We start from the raw sequence: 19,203 nt of genomic DNA on the forward strand, positions 1-19,203 counted from the left end.
GACAAAAATAAAAATAAACTTGATCAAAATATAAACTCTTTAAAAGTTCAGGGACTATTTATATACTTACTCAAAAATAAACTACCCAATGGCCAGCCTCATCAGGTAAGAACGTTTTTAATGCGCACGCGGAGTTCAAATGGAAACAGAAGAAGTGAAATTCATTTGTCTTTTGAAAATCATTTGTATTAATTGAAAGGGCAGGAAAGTGAGGGATGGGAGCATATACTTTCCCATTGCCGCAATTGATAATTATCAAGACTTGTTTATCAGCTATCTTCGAATCCAGGAATTCAATTTCAATGCAATTTTCTGAATTCCATCTGCAAACAAAATCAATCACTGTCATCATGAAAACAACAACGTTAGTTCCATTCTTGATCTGTGAATCTTTTAGAATCTCCACCAATTAATAAGCAAAACCAACTTCTTGTTTTTAAATAAAAACTTAAAATAATCTACTATATACTCCGTTAATCTGATTATCTGGCCGATCATGTTTGGGGCTGGGTGTTATTTTGGGCCATTTCAAAAGCACACACAAGATGTTCGATAAAAGTGTTGTTTGGGTTATTGTTTTTCCTTTAGTTTTTTTTAAAGATTCATGCACGAATTTCATAACAAATGTTCCCAGGATGAAATGAAACAGTGAGTACAATAATACAACTAAGTACTATGAATATGTTATTCATGAAAAAATGGAATTGGCTTCCATCTTAGAACCTAGATTTTCAAGTGGATGCTCACAACTTATTACATCCCTTATTGAGGTTCTTTTTATACGCATTTTGTTTTCTTTATTTATAAAACGAGCTACTCATGCAATGAACCTTAACAATTGTCACGTGAATTTGCCAATCAGCTCGTTTAATCTTTGTAGAGTTGTAGTTGGACACTGTTTGCTTTGACAACTTGGTTGCTTTGCTTATTCTTCCCCTTCTTGTCATCTGTAGCAACCGATTGCTTTAGAATGTATGCGTAATCCAAGCCTATTGGATTTCTATAACTTGATAAGATAATGTATTGGTGCTGCGTTCTTGTTAAGATAAAGAAGTGATAGTATTTTTTTTACCTCAAGTATTCAAGGTACTCAAGCCTGTTGACTTGAAACAACAACCATCACTACGTTCGTCCGAGTCTTCATTTCACAAAGTACCCATGTCCAAAGTTCATGTCCAACACATGGGTACAGAGATATGATTTCCATTGGTTCTCCAAAAATTTATCTATTTATACCCAAATCTGAGTAACATAAAACCATCATTACTGATGCTGGTGGTTCATCAATAATGTGATTTGTGACTGCTGGGGATGTTTTCTTTTCTGATTGATATTCTCTGCTGTGATCTGATGCTCTAGCTTGTTTATGTGTCCATTTGTTTGTTTCATTGCCGTGTTATTGAATGTGAAAGTTTTTTGTTCAGCCTCTCTGTCTATTGTTTTATATGTTCAGTGAATCAGTTCATTTATGAATAGGGATTGGTGTTAATTCTTTCTATAGGTATGCTTGCCTAGTCCTGCTGATTTTAGTAGAACAATTCCAGTTGGTTTTGAGTACCGTTTAAAATACGTTGGAAGCTGCTTTTAGAGACATCCGGTGCCTAAAATAATTGATCAGCTGCAATGGGTGCATCCAAAGGGCAAAAGCTCTCTGGGATGCAAAGGCAAGTACTTAGTCTATACAGAGGATTTTTACGAGCAGTTCGTTCGAAGCCTGCTGAAGATCGACGACAGATTGAATCGATTGTCTTGGCTGACTTCCGTCGGAATTCCAATCAAGTAGATCTAAAAAAATTCCTCTATATTGAGTATTTGCTTCGACGTGGTAAGAAGCAACTTGATCAGCTAAAGAGTCCTGATACAGTAGGGTTGTCATCCGTCGATGTCGGTTCATCTAAGACCAAATGCCGATACTTGAACACAATATGTATGTGTTATCATTATTTTCTTGAAAAAAGATTATCATTTTTAATTGATTATAGGAGGAAAAGAAACTCCATTCTGACGTTTTCATCGTATTGAATCTCTTTACTACTTTATTGTACTTAATACCGGCTGAGAAGAGTCTGTAATTTGACATTAAGGGAAGCGTTTCATGTGTTTTTCTTTTCTTAAGCATGCATTTGAATTAACGTCAGCATATTTTGATAAATGATTATGAAGTTTCATTTTTTAGTGTCACGTGAATATATAATTATATGCAAAATTTTATATATTAGGGTTTAGACTTGGATGGGTTTGTATTTAATTAATTATTAGTGAATAAATCTATATATACCTACATTTAATCATAACCTTATAAAAACCTTTAATATAAATAAAAATCATTGAACTTTTAACCGGTGATATTATATGCATCGTTAGCTGTAATAGTGAAATAGATGTAAATCATGTAGTTGATTGAATCACGTGTAAAGTAATCAAGGATGAAATTATAGGTGTTATGTTGCTTCACTTCGAAATTGGCATGACTTATAAAGATTTAGGTTGTCTAATTTAAAAATTAATAAAGATCTAAAAAGTCATTAATTAGGAAAAAGTTGAGTTAGGACCTAATTGCATCGACTTCAAACTAACAACGATTTAAAAGATCATCTTCTCGGTACATCTTCATGATCTCAGCACAGCTAGCTTCAGGCTCATCAGCTATGAAGCCCATGGCATAGGCATAGCGGGTGGTGGATGCAATACCGTTGTAGTTCGGTCGAGATCACGTCGTCACGCAGGCACGTTCATGATCCCAGTGATCCTCAGGGAACTGGTATTTTTCGGCATCATCGGTGTATCCCTCCCTCTCGTTGACAACTCGATCCAGGGGCGGATTGATGTTTTGATTAGTAGGGTAAATTGACCCTATTTGGGTCTAAAAAAACCCTTGTAAAAAGTAGCAAAGTTTAGGAGAGAAAAAAATGAGATATATTTTAACTCACTTGATCCACCACATAGATCCATTATGGATCCACTACTAGCTTATCGATCTTCCTTTGGTGGCATGCCACTTTAACCTTAGTATCTGCAAAAGCACATGATACTAGCAAACCAATATTCAAAACCAAAACACAACTATGAATCAAAACGCAACATTTTCTCATGCCAAAAGAATGGGGGAACTACAGTTCTAAACAACATCAACAGCTGCATCCTGGTCCACCATCAAGAACTAACATTTTTTTTACAGCAAATCTATCACCTTAAAATCATTTAAGTATTTATTATGTTAAAATTTTCTTTTAATTATTGACAACCTTAATTTTATTATAAATTATATTTTACCAAAAAATAATCAAATTCTCAAATGGTTTAATTAAAAAAATACTCAAGCTATACACCTAATTAACTTTAGGTCTCTAAAGTTTTTTGTCCAAGTAGATATTAATATTTTTAAAATTACCATTTCAAGGTCAATTCTATAGCGATCATTAATTTTTTTTATCTATACTCAAAACGTAATATGTGTTATGGTTGTATTTTTTTTTAAAAATATTTTTAAAAAACTAAATTTTTTTTAAAGTCTTGAAAAATCTAAAAGATCCTTTATCAATGCTTATTATCACCGTCGGTCACCATATTGTTGTCGAAATTCACCCGTCATCAGACCACCAATATCGATCATCTCTCATCAATTAAAATTCTTAAAAATGATCTATTCATTAAGTGATTAATTTAATAACTTTGTTGAACCAATTTGATTTTGATATAACACGATTTTTTAAATATTTTAATTTGTTAAAATTTGTAATTTGTAATTCTAATAAAATTTGTCATAAAATCTATTAAGTGATTTTTAATTGTGAAAAATAACATTAAGTGTTTTTAAATCATATTATACTTATAGACATTGTTTAAAGCTCAAAAATATTTAATTTTGTCTGAAAACCTTCCTCAAAAATATGTTTAAATCAATATCAATTTTCCATTGTGCTTTTAAGTTATCGATATCATGGTGTTGGTATTGATACTGATAGGTGAGTATCGATACTCACATAAACAATATCGACACCGAGGGTTGCAACGGCTATAATTTTGAACGTTTGGATGTTCGATTTCGATACTTACTACCGATATCGATACTAATATTGTAGGTGAGTATTAAATACTCAAAATTAATTAATTCAATGACTCTAATCAACCACCAACGGCTCCAGACGGTCTGAAGGGTGTTAGCAGACATGAAAAGGATTCAAATTCATATTCAGATTGTGAACAACAAGAAAGAAAATAGGAAGACAAACCAACATTAAAAGATTTTTTGAGCCAAAATTGTCATATTCTTTGTAATACCTTGTGGGCTAATTTGTTTATTTTTCTTAAGTGTTATTTGGGAGAATGCTTAAATTGTACAAACATATTTACATTGTGAGATTTTTTTTTTTGAAATTTATTTGTAATTCTTCTTGTGGAGAGAGTGTAAGCGATGTTTTGAGATATAAACCTTCCGTGTTGCTGTAAGATTACATGTTGTCCTTAAAAGTTAGCAAATCTAATAAATTTGAGAAATCCTTAGTGTGGATGCTAAGGTAGTGGATGTAGAAATAGTTTAGAAGTCAAAACACTCTAAAATCGTTGAACAAAAGTTTTATTTTTGGTTACTTCCACCACAAAATTTTTAAAGGTCAATTCATCTCCCTTTGGCGTATTTCGATTGATTGATAAAGTTAACAAACTTTTTTGTTATTGTATCATAAATACATATAATTAAATCAACAAGTTTGGTTCAAGTGGTAAGCAAATTGATATCGCTTAAATATGTCTCAAGTTTAAGTCATTGTGTATGCAAAAATCCCCATTGGTAGACTCACCCATTAAAATCAGGTTACGACGCGAATCGATCTAAATTAGTTAGGATAAAACCCTAAAATTGAAAGGAGATAAAAAATAAAATAAGATAAATACATATGATAATTTCATGTTATCTTTTTAACTTTTTTATTAAGTTAAGTTGATTACAAAATAATATATTTTAAATATTCTCAATCATTTAATAATGAACGCTTAATCAATAAATATATTGATAATTAATTATTTATTTTATAAAATTAATTTAAATTAATTTTTTTATTAATATGAATAAATACAATGCAATATATGTTCAAAGATAACTCTCAATCATTTAATATTAAACGCTCACCCCCTGACATTCTTGATACTCAAATTTGAGACCTCAAGAAATAACAATAATTCTTTCACTATTAAGATCGTTTGATTCCTGCTTAAATATTCAAATAATTTATAAAATACAATAATTCATGTGAATATTAAATTAAATATTGATGTTATGACCGGAAAAATTAAAAAGCGGGCCGGACAAAATAGGCGATTTTCCCGAAAAATCACCGGTGATCGGTATATTTACCGATCTAACACCGGTCAGATTATATTTCCCGATCTAACATCCGTCGCAGTAAAGCGCGCCCCCTGAACCGCGCTATATGTTGATTTGGCGCCACATGGAGTATAGCGCCCCTCCTGAACCGCACTATACGCTGACTGGGTTACACGTGGGGTATAGCGCTCCCCTTGATCCGCGCTATACGCCACGTAAGGGTATAGCGCGGATCAGGGGCCGCGCTATACGCCATACCAAAATTATATTTAACGTTGTCCCTGATCCACGCTATATAATTACATATAACGCGGTGCAGGTACCGCGCCTTATATGCTTATAAATACACTCATCCGGCTCACATCTCCTCGCATCTCTCCTCTCTTATAAATTAATACAACAATTCCGTCAACGAATAATAATTTTGGCAATCTTCTCAAATTTGATTTAGAAGTTCGTGCGATTTTTCGTTATAAGGTAATTTTGTTATAATTTTTTAATTATACTTATTGTTTATTATCATTATTTGAAAAATATTATATTAATTATTTTTAATTAATTTTTATGTTTGTAAAATTGAAAAGCGGGAGCATACGTCGAAATAGTTTTGCGGTGCAGGTAATAATATAAAATTATATTATTTAAATTATTTACGTTGATGTGTAAAAAATTTATTGTGTTATATTTTCGTTCATATATAATTTATTTAAATAGGTTTGTTTAAGTTATTTTTTTTGCAGATATAATATTGTCGCACTTTTAAACTCAAAGAATGACGCGATTTTCAGTTATTGTTTATTATGATGGTAAAATTCGAGAAGATGAAACCGACGTTGTTTTCGTATCAAATGAGCTTGTTAAAATATCATTCAAGAGAAAAATAACTTTTGAGGAGCTAATAACGAAGATTTCGAGGAAGATTCATGTTGGAAGTAACAGAAGAATGTCGTCGTTGCAGTACAGATTTCCAACATCATTGTTGCCATTAACTTATACAGCGTTCGAACTTTCGAACAATGCTGATGTTCAAATGATGGTTGAAGCTCAAAGTAATTATTCAGACGCCGCTATTGAGATGTATGCATATTTTGTTCAAGTGCGTGTTGTTTGGGGTCAATCATTAAGCTTCCACTATGGGCTGGCTGAACAAGTTAATCAAGTTGACAGCCCGACTACAGTAATGTGTAATGATTTTAATGTCATAATGGGGAGACATTCATCCGCAACTCCTTATGATATGTACCGAGGTGGGTCCACGAATAATTCGTATGGAACCACCGCGTCCATTTCAAGGGGAATGCATTCATCTGCTAATTTCTTTGACCATATGGAGATGCCATCGACGCAACCATCTGTGCAGTTTCCATTTGACACGATGGCTTCAAGCTCCAGGGGGAGGCATTCGACTGCGAGCTTTTTTGATCTCAATGTCGATATGTCTTCCAGTTCAAGGGGAAGGCGTGCAAGTAGTACATTCTTCGACCTAAATGTGGAGAGCATGGAGGAACCATCATCTCCGCCAGAAAAACCGCTTCGTGAGCCTGGTGCAGATGGTGCTGAGACTAGACTATTCATTCACCCAGAATCACCGCAATTCAACTCCGATGATGATAAAGTTTCAGGAAATGTGGTACAAACTAACGCTCCTGCACACATGTATGAAGCTGATTATGGTGCAATGTACGGGCCAGAATTTGCGGATATGCCTCATCTCGGTGACTATGGATATTACTCATCAATAAATAACGGTGAGTTATCTTTAGGCATGGAGTTTTCAAGCAAAGAAGAAGCGATGATGGATATCAAAAATTACAATATCCGTAATTCTGTTCAGTCCAGAGTTAACCGATCGAAAACCGAAAAATATGTATGCTACTTTACCCGACGCAAAAATGGATGCAATTGGATGGTTCGCATATCGAAATTGAAGAGGAAAAACAACATATGGGAACTAACAGTATACAACGGTCCTCACACATATTGTGCTGGAGGGGTCTACCAAGATCATCCGAACTTGGACTCTGAAGTGATATGCCAAGCCATCATGCCCATGGTAAAAGCAAGCTCTCATATAGCTGTTACAGTGTTGATTTCAGCTATACAATCGCAGTATGGGTACCCGTCTCCTATAAAAAAGCTTGGTTGGCAAAACAAAATACCATTGTCAAACTTCATGGCGAATGGGATGCATCTTACAACGAACTTCCAGGTTGGTTTAGGCTGGTGCAGACGTTGAATCCTGGGATAATTGTGGACTTCAAAACCTCCTATGCATACCATAATGATCGAGTTCTTCGCGATCGATGCCAATTCTACAGGGTGTTTTCGAGTTACCCACAGTGCGTTAATGCTGCCAAATACTGCAAGCCCGTGGTCCAGATCGACGGGACTTTCTTGTATGGAAAATACAAGCAAGTTTTATTATTGGCAGTTGTCCAAGATGGCAATCGCAACATTCTTCCAGTTTCTTTTACTCTTGTCGAAGGAGAAGATACATATTCTTGGGCTTTTTTCTCCGAAATTTACGTGCACATGTTATCACGAGGGAAAAAATTTGTGTCATTTCAGATCGCAGAGCTGGGATCAAAGCAGCAATGGAGTCTTTGGGTCCAATGTGGCAACCACCCTTTGTCCAACATAGGTATTGTCTCCGACACATTGCTGCGAACTATCATGGAAGGTACAAGAATAATGATGAGCGTCAATTAATTGTGCGCATGGGTAAGTGAAAGCAAGTTAGTAAGTTATACATTTTTTTATCATTTTAATTTTTCAAAGAAATCAAGTTAGTAAGTTATACATTTTTTGATCATTTTAATTTTGCAAAGAAAGCAAGTTAGTAAGTTATACATTTTTTTATCAGGTTACGAACTACTTCCTCGAACGTTTGAATCAATGCTTCAAGATTTGAGGGCGAAGAACGAGGAAGGATACAATTACATTAGCCTCATCGATAAAGAAATGTGGGCGAACGCATATGATGGTGGATATTGATATAGACACATGACGACCAACTTGGCTGAGGCAATCAATTCAACCTTAAAGGGTGCACGTCACTTACCTGTAGCAGCTTTGGTTAAAACTATATATTTTCGTTTGGGGGCGCTTTTTGCGAAGCTCGGGGGACAAGCTCAAACCTGGATGCAAGGCGGTCATGTCTATCACCCTAGATTAGTTGCAGATCTACAGAAAAAAAATTGCTGCATCAAATGGAATGTCTGTAACAAGCTTCTCTAGAAGGCATGAAATGTTTCGTGTCACAGAGTTGCCCTGACCTCTTCAAGGGATTGAAGTTGTGTCGTTAAGAGTAAATCTAAGGGACAGAGCGTGCGACTGCGGGTTTTTTCAAGCTCTGAAGTATCCATGCTCTCATGTGATAGCAGCTTGCTCGCATACACGTCAAGACTATAACCATTTTGTGGATCTCGTATACCTACTATATGAAGTTTTTAAGGTATACGAATTTGAGTTTCCCCCAATAGGTAATGACAAAGACCCTGATGAGGTTCAAGATTGGCTTCCAATTATACCAAATCTGAGTTTATTGAGGGAGCGTGGTCGTCCAAAATCCAATCGAATTCATTGCAATATGGATATTCGAGAAAGATCTAGACAAGATAGAAGATGTGGCCATTATAGAAACTCAGGACACACTAGAAAAACATGTTCACTTCTGTTGTCATCAAGTAACAATTGATGACGAAATGATGTATTTGTTTATCAAATAATAATTCTTGTATTTTAATTTGCATTTACTTCAAGTTAATGTCATTCGATAATCGCTGATGAATATTAAAAAAACGAACACAATTATTAAATTTTATCAAACTAATAACAATTTGATATTTAAATACAACAAACTTACAATAAGAATTAAATAGTAAATGATAACCAAATTACAATAACTGATATTAAATGGTAATAAACAAAATTAACTAAAATATATTAAAAAAAGTCCAACAAATTTAACAAAATAAAGTAAGTATTAAATGAGAAATAATAAAAAAATTACAATTAAACAAAATAAAGTAAATACAAATATAATAAAAAAAATCTATCGATGCCTGCGTCGCGAATGTGTTTCGCATGGCAGTGGCTGTCGGTCTCGAGGAGGATTTCTTCGTATCACTGGTTCTGACTCCTCGCTGTCATCATCGTCGTCGTCGTTGTCGTTACCATCGTCATCGTAATCGTCCTGAGCAGGTACATTAGGTTGATGAGGAGCTGATGATGATGAAGCACCTCCATAGAATAAAGACCCTGGAGTTGTATGACTGACTATCCCACCGGCCTGCGAAAACTGGGAAAACCCATACATCGCTGAGTGTGAAAACTGTACAGGAGGTGTCTGTGCTGCGACCATGGGTGATGAGGATGAACCCGCCAAATATCCAGCATATGAACCCCAAGTCGGATCTACAAACATAGACCCATAATAGCCTCCATGAGGGATCATCTGTGACAGTGGCGGGGTCATAAAATCAAGTGAAGGCGGCAGCGACGACATCTTGTAATGGAAAGGCGATGACGGCATCATATATAGATGCGGCATCATATATGGTTGCGACATCATATATGGCTGTGGTGGCTACTGGGAAGGTCATGCTGGTGCAGCTGAGGATGAACCAGAAGCACCTGCTCTCCATCCACGAGTCGGGGGACGATGGTGCTGTGTCGGTGAACATCTCTGTCGACGTCGTGGAAAGGTCTGCCCTCGTGCATCCTCGGGAAGAAGAAATGGTTTCCCGTTACTGTTGAACCACTCATAATAATCCTCAGCATACATCAAGAAGTCAGTAAAAATGGGCTCTCTACGTGGAAGACGCCGATGTCGATCCTCCCACAACACGACCCACTCATGATGCCTCACCAGCCAATCTGTATCTGTCTTGCCGCGTCTATCTAAGCTATGCAACTCGTCCATATTGCGAGATGCTTCCGGAATTGGTTGAAAACAACCAAACTGCCGGAGCACGCGATCAGTGGAGTGCCACTCGACGGTCGCATAACAGATCAGAGGGACCATCTCCATCCAAACATCTGATGGACCCCTCAACTCAGGTGGGATCACCGCCCTCACATCATCAGTAGAATATGACACCCATTCAAACTAAAACAAATAATATATAATTTTTATCAAAATAATAATCTAATTATATAACTATAATCTAAAATCGATTTTTAAACATTAAAATTCATACCTGTGTGCCAACCTTCTGATTGATTAGCACCCTAATTTTTTCTAAATCATCAGGTAGCTCCTGATGATTTTTCCTATAAATAGACCACCTATTCAAGGAAAAAAATTTGTTATACGATGTATAAAATTATTAATATACAAAATCAGTTTTATAATTACCTCAGAAGTAGTGGAAATACGAATGAGTTCTTCACACGGGACATAAAAAGGGCAATCGATACCATGCCAAAGACTGCAGCAGCATGAGACATCCGCCGATAGCATTACGCCTGTAGTCAGTGGCTTCACACATTTCCCTGTACAGTAAAGCCAAAACTGCCGAGCCCCAACTGAATGATCCGACGAGACGAAAGTCGCTAAGATGTTGCAACCACATGTAGTGAACTAGGTTGCGCGATTTGTCCGGCATCAGCAACCCTCCTATCAGCTGCAGTATGCATGCCCATGCATACATCTTAACCTCATCCTCAGAGGCGTATGCGCTCAACTCCCGAAAATTGGCATCTAACCAATTTAACGGTATCCTACATTCGATAAAATTTTCCGGGACACGTCATAGACTATCCCGACACAAAGTAGTCCAAGAGCCGAAAGCTATCTCCGATATCACATCTCCATCCACCGGAAGCCCCAGGTGCATAGAAACATCCTCAAGCGTGATCGTGCACTCTCCGCACGGAAGATGGAATGTGTGGGTCTCTTACCTCTACCACTTTACTAAGGCAGAAATCAGGTTTGGCTCTATCTTACAGTGACCCTGATATCTACCTATGTAACCGAATCCAGCCTCTATTAAATACGACAAGACACAGTTGGGTATCACTAACTTAAGATTCCTAATAAAAGGAACTAATACACGGTCCTTCTTCTAAAAATAAATAATTACAAAAATTAATTCTTAATCTAATAATCATGCATTAAATAAATCAACTAATTATTACTAATAATTTAAATTAAATTAAAACGTTAAAATGTTACCGTATCAACAAAGTGTCGAGATATTTAATTCTTAATCTAATAATCATGCATTAAATAAATCAACTAAATATTACTAATAATTTAAATTAAATTAAAACGTTAAAATGTTACCGTATAAGCAAAGTGTAGAAATATATGATTTCCATCCGAGCGAAATAGACTACATTCCATTATATATCTGTAAAAGAATTATATTAGTAAAATATTAAATAAAGTAAAACACTTAAATAAATTAAATACATAATAATAAAAATATTATAAAATATATCTTAAAAAGAAAGTATTTGAGAGAAATTTAGAGAATTTGAGAGAATTTGGTGTGATAAAAGTGATTGAGGATGAGGATATTTATAGGAGGATTGGAATGTGGAGGGTGGGTATATAGGGGTATAGCTTGTCCTTCACCGCACTATACCCCACGTGTCAGATACCCATGTATAGCGCGGATCAGGGGCGCGCTATACCCATGTGACGCCAGATCACCGTATTTCGCGAGGCAGGGGGCGTGCTATACCCACGTGGCGCCAAATCAGCGTATAGCACAGTTCAAGGGACACGCTTTACTACTACAAGTGTTAGATCAAAAAATATAATCTGACCGGTGTTAAATCGATAAATATACCGATTATCGTTGATTTTTCGAAAAAATCGCCGATAAAATAAATCGGCCTTAAACCCTAATATTTACACCAAACGAGCTCGATCTTTTCATCACTTCTTCCATCCTCATCCAGCACTTTCTTGCTCCCGTTGCTTTGCAATTTTTCCTTTCTTCTCAAAAACCCTTAGTTATCCTTTTTCGTACATTTTGATGGCGGAGGAAGAGGCCATAGCAGCTGCACCCAGCCCCGCCCCTTCCGATCATAAACGGACACTTGAGGATCTCGAACCTCTAGATCCCCCTGTCGACATGCCTCCTGGCTCTCCTGTAGACCCTGATGCGGAAGATAACGATGTGACGCCATCTGATTCGTACGACGCCAAACGCCCTAGGTTATACGAGGATAATACCGACGCCTTGGGTAATGAAAATGTTCTTCGTTCTTTGATTCTCTTTTGATTTATATTCAAATTTAGGAATGTATTTATGGGATTAAAACGACAGCTCTAGAGTTTCCTTGCTGTTTTCTACGATTGTTGTTTTGGAAAATTAAAGATGTTTAAGATTGTGAGATTTTATGTGACAGGTGAACATGAAGTGAGAAAATTAAGGCTGCATTTAGTTGTTATTTATTTTGTTACTTATTTTTTTCTGTTATTTGCATTTGCTTGTTTGAAAATTGCTAAGAGTAAGAGCCAATGTTTGGAGCCTATGATTGAAATGTAAAAATGCATTATGTGAATTTAGGAAAGTATGAAGTTAGTTTTTAACAATTGAAAATGTGGTTTTAATAACCTCTATTTTTTTCAACTTTGTGCAGAAAGCAAAAAGAAATAGCTAAAGCAATCACAAAAACATAACATGGTTCAGAACTAGATTATCTCATTGCTGCTTTACATTTCTAACTGTTCTGATTCTATGATTCTTATGCTTAACATAACAGCCAGTGAGAATGAGTTCCAGGCTGAAGAATCGAATGAGCCTGCAAAGGAGGAAGAAGAGGCTCCTCAGCAAAATGAGGTTAACAAGAAAGCAGAGGATGATGACTCTTCCCCAAAGGAGGCTCATGATACTGTACAACCCGAGCAAGTTGAAGGAACTACGGAGGAAACAGGTCTGCAAGTTGAAGGAACTACGGATAATGGTCAAGAACCCACTAAAGAGGATAATGAGCAACCTGATGATTTGCCCCAGCAGGAGGTTGATGATGGTTCAACTATTAGTCGCAAAATGGAGGTTCCTAATGCTAAGGTATGCTGGCTAAATTTTTTTAAGCTGTCTCATTGTGAATTGTTTTACTGGGTGTAAACTAAGTTGATTTGGTTGTAGTCTCTTTAAACAAACATTAAGAAATCCTTTTGTACTATAATCCATTTATCATGTCATATAAAGAGAACTGATCCAATGTCAACTTTTCCATCCATGCTAGGATCTCTCTTTGTTCCCTTGCTCTCTGAAGCTCAATGTTCATCTTTTAAATCTCATCTTTTGAAAGGAATCATTATGTGTCTAAACTCTAAACTTCATTAAATGTGTATTCTGCATTTTTTGTTCAATGTTTGGTGACCTCTACCTTTTTCTTTGTTATCCAAACAATGCCTTACCACCTCTTCATTATTGCAAAACTTTTTGTTATCCAGACAATGTTACTTCCTGTTTATTACACTGCCACCACACTAATGATCATTACTTCAGGGCTCATGATTTAATAGAAAAGCTCAACTTGATTTTTTTTGGGAAGTATGTGTTGTGATTTTATTTCTTATATGCTCATGCAGGTTGGTGTTCTCATTGGTAAGGCAGGGGATACTATAAGGTACTTGCAATACAACTCGGGTGCAAAAATTCAAATTATGAGGGATGCAGATACTGATCGGGATGCACCTACAAGACCTTTGGAAATAATTGGAACTTTAAGTAGCATAAACAAAGCTGAGAAGCTTATAAGTGCTGTCATAGCAGAGGTTGTACACTGTTTATGAAGTTTGTTTATTCATATCTAGCTCCATGCGTTCATCATTTACACTGTCCTCCCCCCTTTCTACTGCCCAAATTTATACCCTTTGTTTCTTGTATTAATTTGATGTTTTTATTTGTTTCAGGCTGAAGCTGGGGGTTCTCCTTCCCTAGTAGTCAGGGGCCTTGCTACCACACAGGCTACTGGTGCTGCTGATCAAATTGAGATACAAGTTCCAAATGAGAAGGTTTTCATTTTTCTTTGTTTTACTGTATGTTTACCTGGAAGCACTGGCATATAGGTGCTCTCACATTATCACACCTGTTAAAAGATGCCTTAGTCTTTACGGTGGTGTATGCTACCTGACCTGTTTCAGGTTGGTTTAATCATTGGTAGAGGTGGGGAAACCATAAAAGGACTGCAGACAAGGTCAGGGGCTCGAATTCAGGTTGTTGATATTTATATGTCACAGTAAGTGTTGAAGCTATTGCAAAACTGGTCCTGCCAAAGCTGACAATTTGATGTCTTTTAGTTAATACCACAACATCTCCCAGAAGGGGATGGATCAAAAGAAAGAACGGTGAGGGTAACTGGGGATAAGAAGCAAATTGAGATTGCCAGAGAAATGATAAAAGATGTTCTGAACCAGGTTTGCTTTTTTTTCCCTTGCATCTTTTTCTTTATAATTTATTTTCTAGTAGTATTTTAACTGCACCCTGTGTTCTTTTTTTTTCTTCAAATATTTTGTCGCTGGAGCTGAAGTATCTACTTCGAAAAAGTGGCTTGGTTGTTGAATTACCTGCATTGAATATGTGTGATATTTGTTCTCCCAATCCATTCATTTGCCGTGTTCTGTTTCAATTTTAACTATATCTTTGTTCAGATGGCATGAAAACATTTAAGATATGTCTGAGGCTAGTCAAAACATTTCATGAGTAATATATTATTGTTTGTGTAGTTCTGGATTTCTCTTGTATACTTCCTGGTAGATTTGACAGGCATGAATTAGGGAGGTGGGAATTACCATAAATATTTGTTACTTTTGATCTCTCAATCCAATCATTTGTTTAGTTTTGCTTTGGTGCATCCAATGTTAATTATATTTTGTGCTGATGTCTTAAAAACATCTAAATATCTAAGGTATGACTGAGGCTGGTTATTACATGTCAGTTTGTCACGATCAAGATATTATTGTTTGAGTAGGTTGGATATATCTTGCATGCTTTCCTTGTAGATTTCATGGATGGGAATTACTGGAGTTGCAAAGGTGGTTATCTGGAGGTTTGGTTGTTGTGGTTGTAACTTAATCTGTCATTCTCAGCATGTGCCAGAAACATTTGATAGGATCACATGTATTCCATGTAAATGACATTGTTTCAAGAACATATGCTTGTGGAATTGGATGTGTGGGTTTTTTCCCTTCTCTTCACAAATAAAATATGCCCTTTATGATATAGGATTTAGCGGAGGATTACATAAATTGGTACTGAAGCTTTAAACCCTGAAGCAGGGTTAGAATGTTTTCATGTATCTATTTGGCTATTATCTGAATAGGACATTTGGAAACCCTCTAACCTTGTTTGTTGAATTTATTATCTTCACCATTGGTGTGTGGATGATTTTCCTTTTAGCAAATTTCAAAACAAGTCTCATATTGTATTGAGTGGGTAAGTCTATTCCTTCAATGGATTTGCCAAAGCAACCAATCAGTTATAGTGAACTGCATTTTCTTCTATGAGACATTGTCATCCGACTTAATGAGGACTTACTTACTGGGAATGAGTGTTTTTTTTCCTGATCAAAGAGAATGAACTATCCATTGCCAACATCACTTGAATGCTATTAGGATCATAATATATTCAATCCAAGATGTCAGTTGCCATGCTTTATTTATGTTGAAGGTGCCAATTTCGAACTCGTTGGCTTTAAAATCTGCAGATTTTGGGTACCTTTTCCATGGGGTGAGCATTGCTTTCTTGGTGTAGCAATAGACAACCACTGTTCCCTTTCATCCAGTGAAGAGAGGTATCTGGCATTAAACTCACATTGCAAGATGTTAATAGTTGGTAAGATTGCTTTGAGACTTGAAAATTAAAAGTAATATGTAGTGAGACTGCATGAGAGGCCTCCATGTTCTATGCTTGAGATGTGTTGGAAGAAGTACCCCTGGTGAAGTCATCATGTCTGAAATGTATGTTGGATCAGTACCATCTTGAATGTTGTTTGATACCAGCTGAAAATATGATACTTTGTCCTCTAATGTGTATAGAGATGTACTAAAGTTTATTGCTATAAGATCAGAAAAAGGATTGACGTTGTGTTACATTTATGTCATCATGCTACATCAATTGGATGACATGATCTTTATGTTAAGTCATAACATATCGTTGTTGTAGTTCAAGTAAGATGCCTGAAAGATATGGAATTCAAATTAATCTTGTCCAACTCATGAAACCTCATCCTTTCCCTTAATTATTAATTAACATTTCTCTGTAGTCTTTGATTATTGGTTAGCTCTGATGTTCTTTTGGCCCTTTGTTATGGAGTGCATTACAGGTTGGTGAGATTTGTCTGTTTAGAGATTATGTCAAATAGGTGATCATATTTGTTGCCTTGCTTCCAAAAAAGTTTGATTCAAGATGTGGATTGGCAGACACCTCTCAGCTTTTGCTTATTTCTCATTTTTGTTGACATAGTATTGTTCTCATCATTGTTTCTGTTTGGTACATGCTTCCTGTTTTAACCAAGAGGTGCCTTGTGACCTGTTTGGTTTGTTTAACATGGTTAAACATGATATAGGGACTTGCTTTCTACCTTTTTTATTTTTTAATTTTTCCCCAAAATTGGTGAATGAAATTCCTTATTTTCTAACTTACTATTTTGTTTAATGTATAGAATGTCAGGCCATCACCTCATTCTGGTAGTTTCAATCAGCAGGGCTATAGACCTCGGGGAACCGGTGGTCCACCTCAGTGGGGTCCCCGTGGCAACCCATCTCAGATAGGGTCATATGATTATCAGCAACAGGGACCATATCCATCTCAAAACTCTCATTATCAACCTCCTTATGTTGGCTACCCTTCTCACCAAATGGCCCCAAGGAGCAACTTTGGTCCTAGTTGGGAGCAGGGGCCTCATAACATGCAGGGACCTCCACAGAGTGGAGGTTATGATTACTACGGTAGGCAAGGAGGGGTGTCTAATCCACATTTGACTTCAATCCCTGGGCATGGATCTGGGCCTGCTCCTGCACCATCTCAGTCAAATTATAATTATGGACAGCCTCGTGGTCCAGGAGATTATGCACATCCACCACCCTATTCTCAAGCCGCTCCCCAGCATGGCTATGGACATGGATATGAAGAAAAGAATGAAAATCATACCCCAGTCCAGCATCCTTATGGAGGATATGGGTCTACTCAGCCAGGATATGCACAGCCAGGTCCTCAACCTGGGTATGCCCCTCAGCAGCAATATGGTAAGCCACCATTATATGCCATGCAATCACAAGGACCTCAAACATATGGTCCTCCAACCAATCAACCTGGAGAAGTACCATATCAAGGTCCAACTGTGCAGTCATATGGTTTGAATGTGCCTCCACAGCAGCAATACCCATGTACATCAAGCGGGCCCACACAGCAAAGCTATCCTCCTTATGGCTCTGCACCACCTAGTGATGGATACAGTCAGCCTCCATCTGTGACTGGCCAGGCTTATCCGCAGCAAGGTAGCCAGCCTGTTGCTGGGTACAGTCAGCCAACCGCTTATGCTCAACCAAGTACTGCTGGGTATGGTCAATACCCACCATCACAACAAGGTTACTCTGAACAGCAACAAGCTCCAAACAATGCAGGTTATGGTTACCAAGGGGCCCAAGATTCTGGTTATGGTGGTGCCCCTGCTGCAACATATGGTGCACAGCCAACCAGTGGCCAAGCCACTTACGCTCAAACAACAGCAGCTCAACCTACCTATGATCAGTCTGTTCCCCAGTCTGGGGGTTATGCTGCACCAGCTGCAGCACCAGGTAGTGCACCTGCCGGGTATGGAAAAACAGTATCACCCCAGCCTGGATATCTGCAGTATGATTCAACCCAGATGTATGCTGCACCGCGTTGATGTGGCAGTCTTCCTGTATTTGTTTGTGTTGGTTAATGTAGTCGTGTACCTGTCATTTTCTAGATAATGAATTTTATTTTTTTAAGCTTTCTAGTCTAGATGTTTATTTCTTACTGTTAGTGGTGCCAGGTTAGTTATTGTTCTTTAGTTTTGTTTTCATGTTCTTGGGATAATATTACCAACGAAATACTAGCTAACTTTGTTATTAATGATATTGTTCCTTTATTTTTGATATCAGGGTTATTCATCTACTTGTGTCAAAGTGAGTTTGATAAATAATTTCTGCGCAGACGGCCTCTACAAGATGGGGTGTTCGCTGGACTAGGACCTCGTAGGTTTTTAGCTCACCACCGGCCGAAATCCTGTCTATGTTGAAAGTGGATAGCAGAGGAATCACCTTTCCAAGAGGCTTCTCCCTACACTAATATTTACTTTTCCCTTTTTTTGTAACAAAAAAAAAGGTCAGTTTGATAAATAATTAATTTATATATTTGAACTATTGATGCATTTAATTTTGATGTTAAAACGCCCCCTCATCTTAGCGTGTATCAAGAAACTTTGCTGTTAAAACAATAGCCCAGACAAGATGCTATACATAAACCAAATCAGGAAAGGAGATAAACCTCTATTTCTGTATATTCTGAAGCATGAAACAAATTAACTCAATCAGCTATATCAAATTGTTTGCCAACTTTCTTCGTCCGCAATATAGTGGAAAATTCCTTTTTTTTGGATAAGCAATATATTCATTCTACATTCCAAAAAAAACGCTGCAAAGCTATAACAGGATAACCATCCAACTAACAATGACACTCCCCCCCATTAGATCCCAAATCAAGGTCCACAACCAATCAGAAACAAAAAGAATAACCAACACAAAACCTATACAAAATAAGCCACATAAAACCAAAAGAATCATTAGAGGATACCCATTCAATACAAAGCAACAGATTCATCCCTTCTAATATGTTAATGTAGCAACCAAGAAATTTAGAGCATACAACCTCCCTAATAACCTCAAC

The 19,203-nt window shown here is 36.8% G+C and overlaps 2 protein-coding genes across 2 annotated transcripts; both read left to right on the forward strand.

Moving 5' to 3' along the window:
• Nucleotides 1-290: 290 nt before the first annotated feature.
• LOC120216416 (succinate dehydrogenase assembly factor 1, mitochondrial-like) lies at nucleotides 291-13,780 on the forward strand. Its single transcript, XM_039213851.1, has 5 exons — nucleotides 291-384; nucleotides 1,516-1,926; nucleotides 8,319-8,330; nucleotides 9,074-9,078; nucleotides 13,769-13,780. Exons 2-3 carry the CDS (start codon nucleotides 1,624-1,626, stop codon nucleotides 8,328-8,330), a joined length of 315 nt encoding a protein of 104 aa, XP_039069782.1. The 5' UTR covers nucleotides 291-384; nucleotides 1,516-1,623; the 3' UTR covers nucleotides 9,074-9,078; nucleotides 13,769-13,780.
• LOC120216407 (far upstream element-binding protein 2-like) lies at nucleotides 12,233-18,294 on the forward strand. The gene is made up of 7 exons (XM_039213841.1): nucleotides 12,233-12,523; nucleotides 13,046-13,353; nucleotides 13,881-14,066; nucleotides 14,205-14,306; nucleotides 14,436-14,507; nucleotides 14,592-14,708; nucleotides 16,955-18,294. The coding sequence occupies exons 1-7, from the start codon at nucleotides 12,313-12,315 to the stop codon at nucleotides 18,179-18,181; spliced, it is 2,223 nt and encodes a 740-aa protein (XP_039069772.1). The 5' UTR covers nucleotides 12,233-12,312; the 3' UTR covers nucleotides 18,182-18,294.
• The last annotated feature ends 909 nt before the right edge of the window (nucleotides 18,295-19,203 follow it).

This window comes from Hibiscus syriacus, unplaced genomic scaffold (assembly GCF_006381635.1).
Source record: "Hibiscus syriacus cultivar Baekdansim isolate YM2019G1 unplaced genomic scaffold, ASM638163v2 tig00000764_pilon, whole genome shotgun sequence".
NCBI lineage: Eukaryota > Viridiplantae > Streptophyta > Magnoliopsida > Malvales > Malvaceae > Hibiscus > Hibiscus syriacus.

What these genes read in the sequence shown, in the direction of transcription:
- LOC120216407 (XM_039213841.1), top strand. Translation starts at nt 12,313, where the DNA reads ATGGCGGAGGAAGAGGCCATAGCAGCTGCACCCAGCCCCGCCCCTTCC. An exon ending in TAAGTGCTGTCATAGCAGAG is followed by an intron (nt 14,067 to 14,204) that starts GTTGTACACTGT and finishes TATTTGTTTCAG; the next exon opens with GCTGAAGCTGGGGGTTCTCC. An exon ending in GGTCAGGGGCTCGAATTCAG is followed by an intron (nt 14,508 to 14,591) that starts GTTGTTGATATT and finishes GATGTCTTTTAG; the next exon opens with TTAATACCACAACATCTCCC.
- LOC120216416 (XM_039213851.1), top strand. Translation starts at nt 1,624, where the DNA reads ATGGGTGCATCCAAAGGGCAAAAGCTCTCTGGGATGCAAAGGCAAGTA.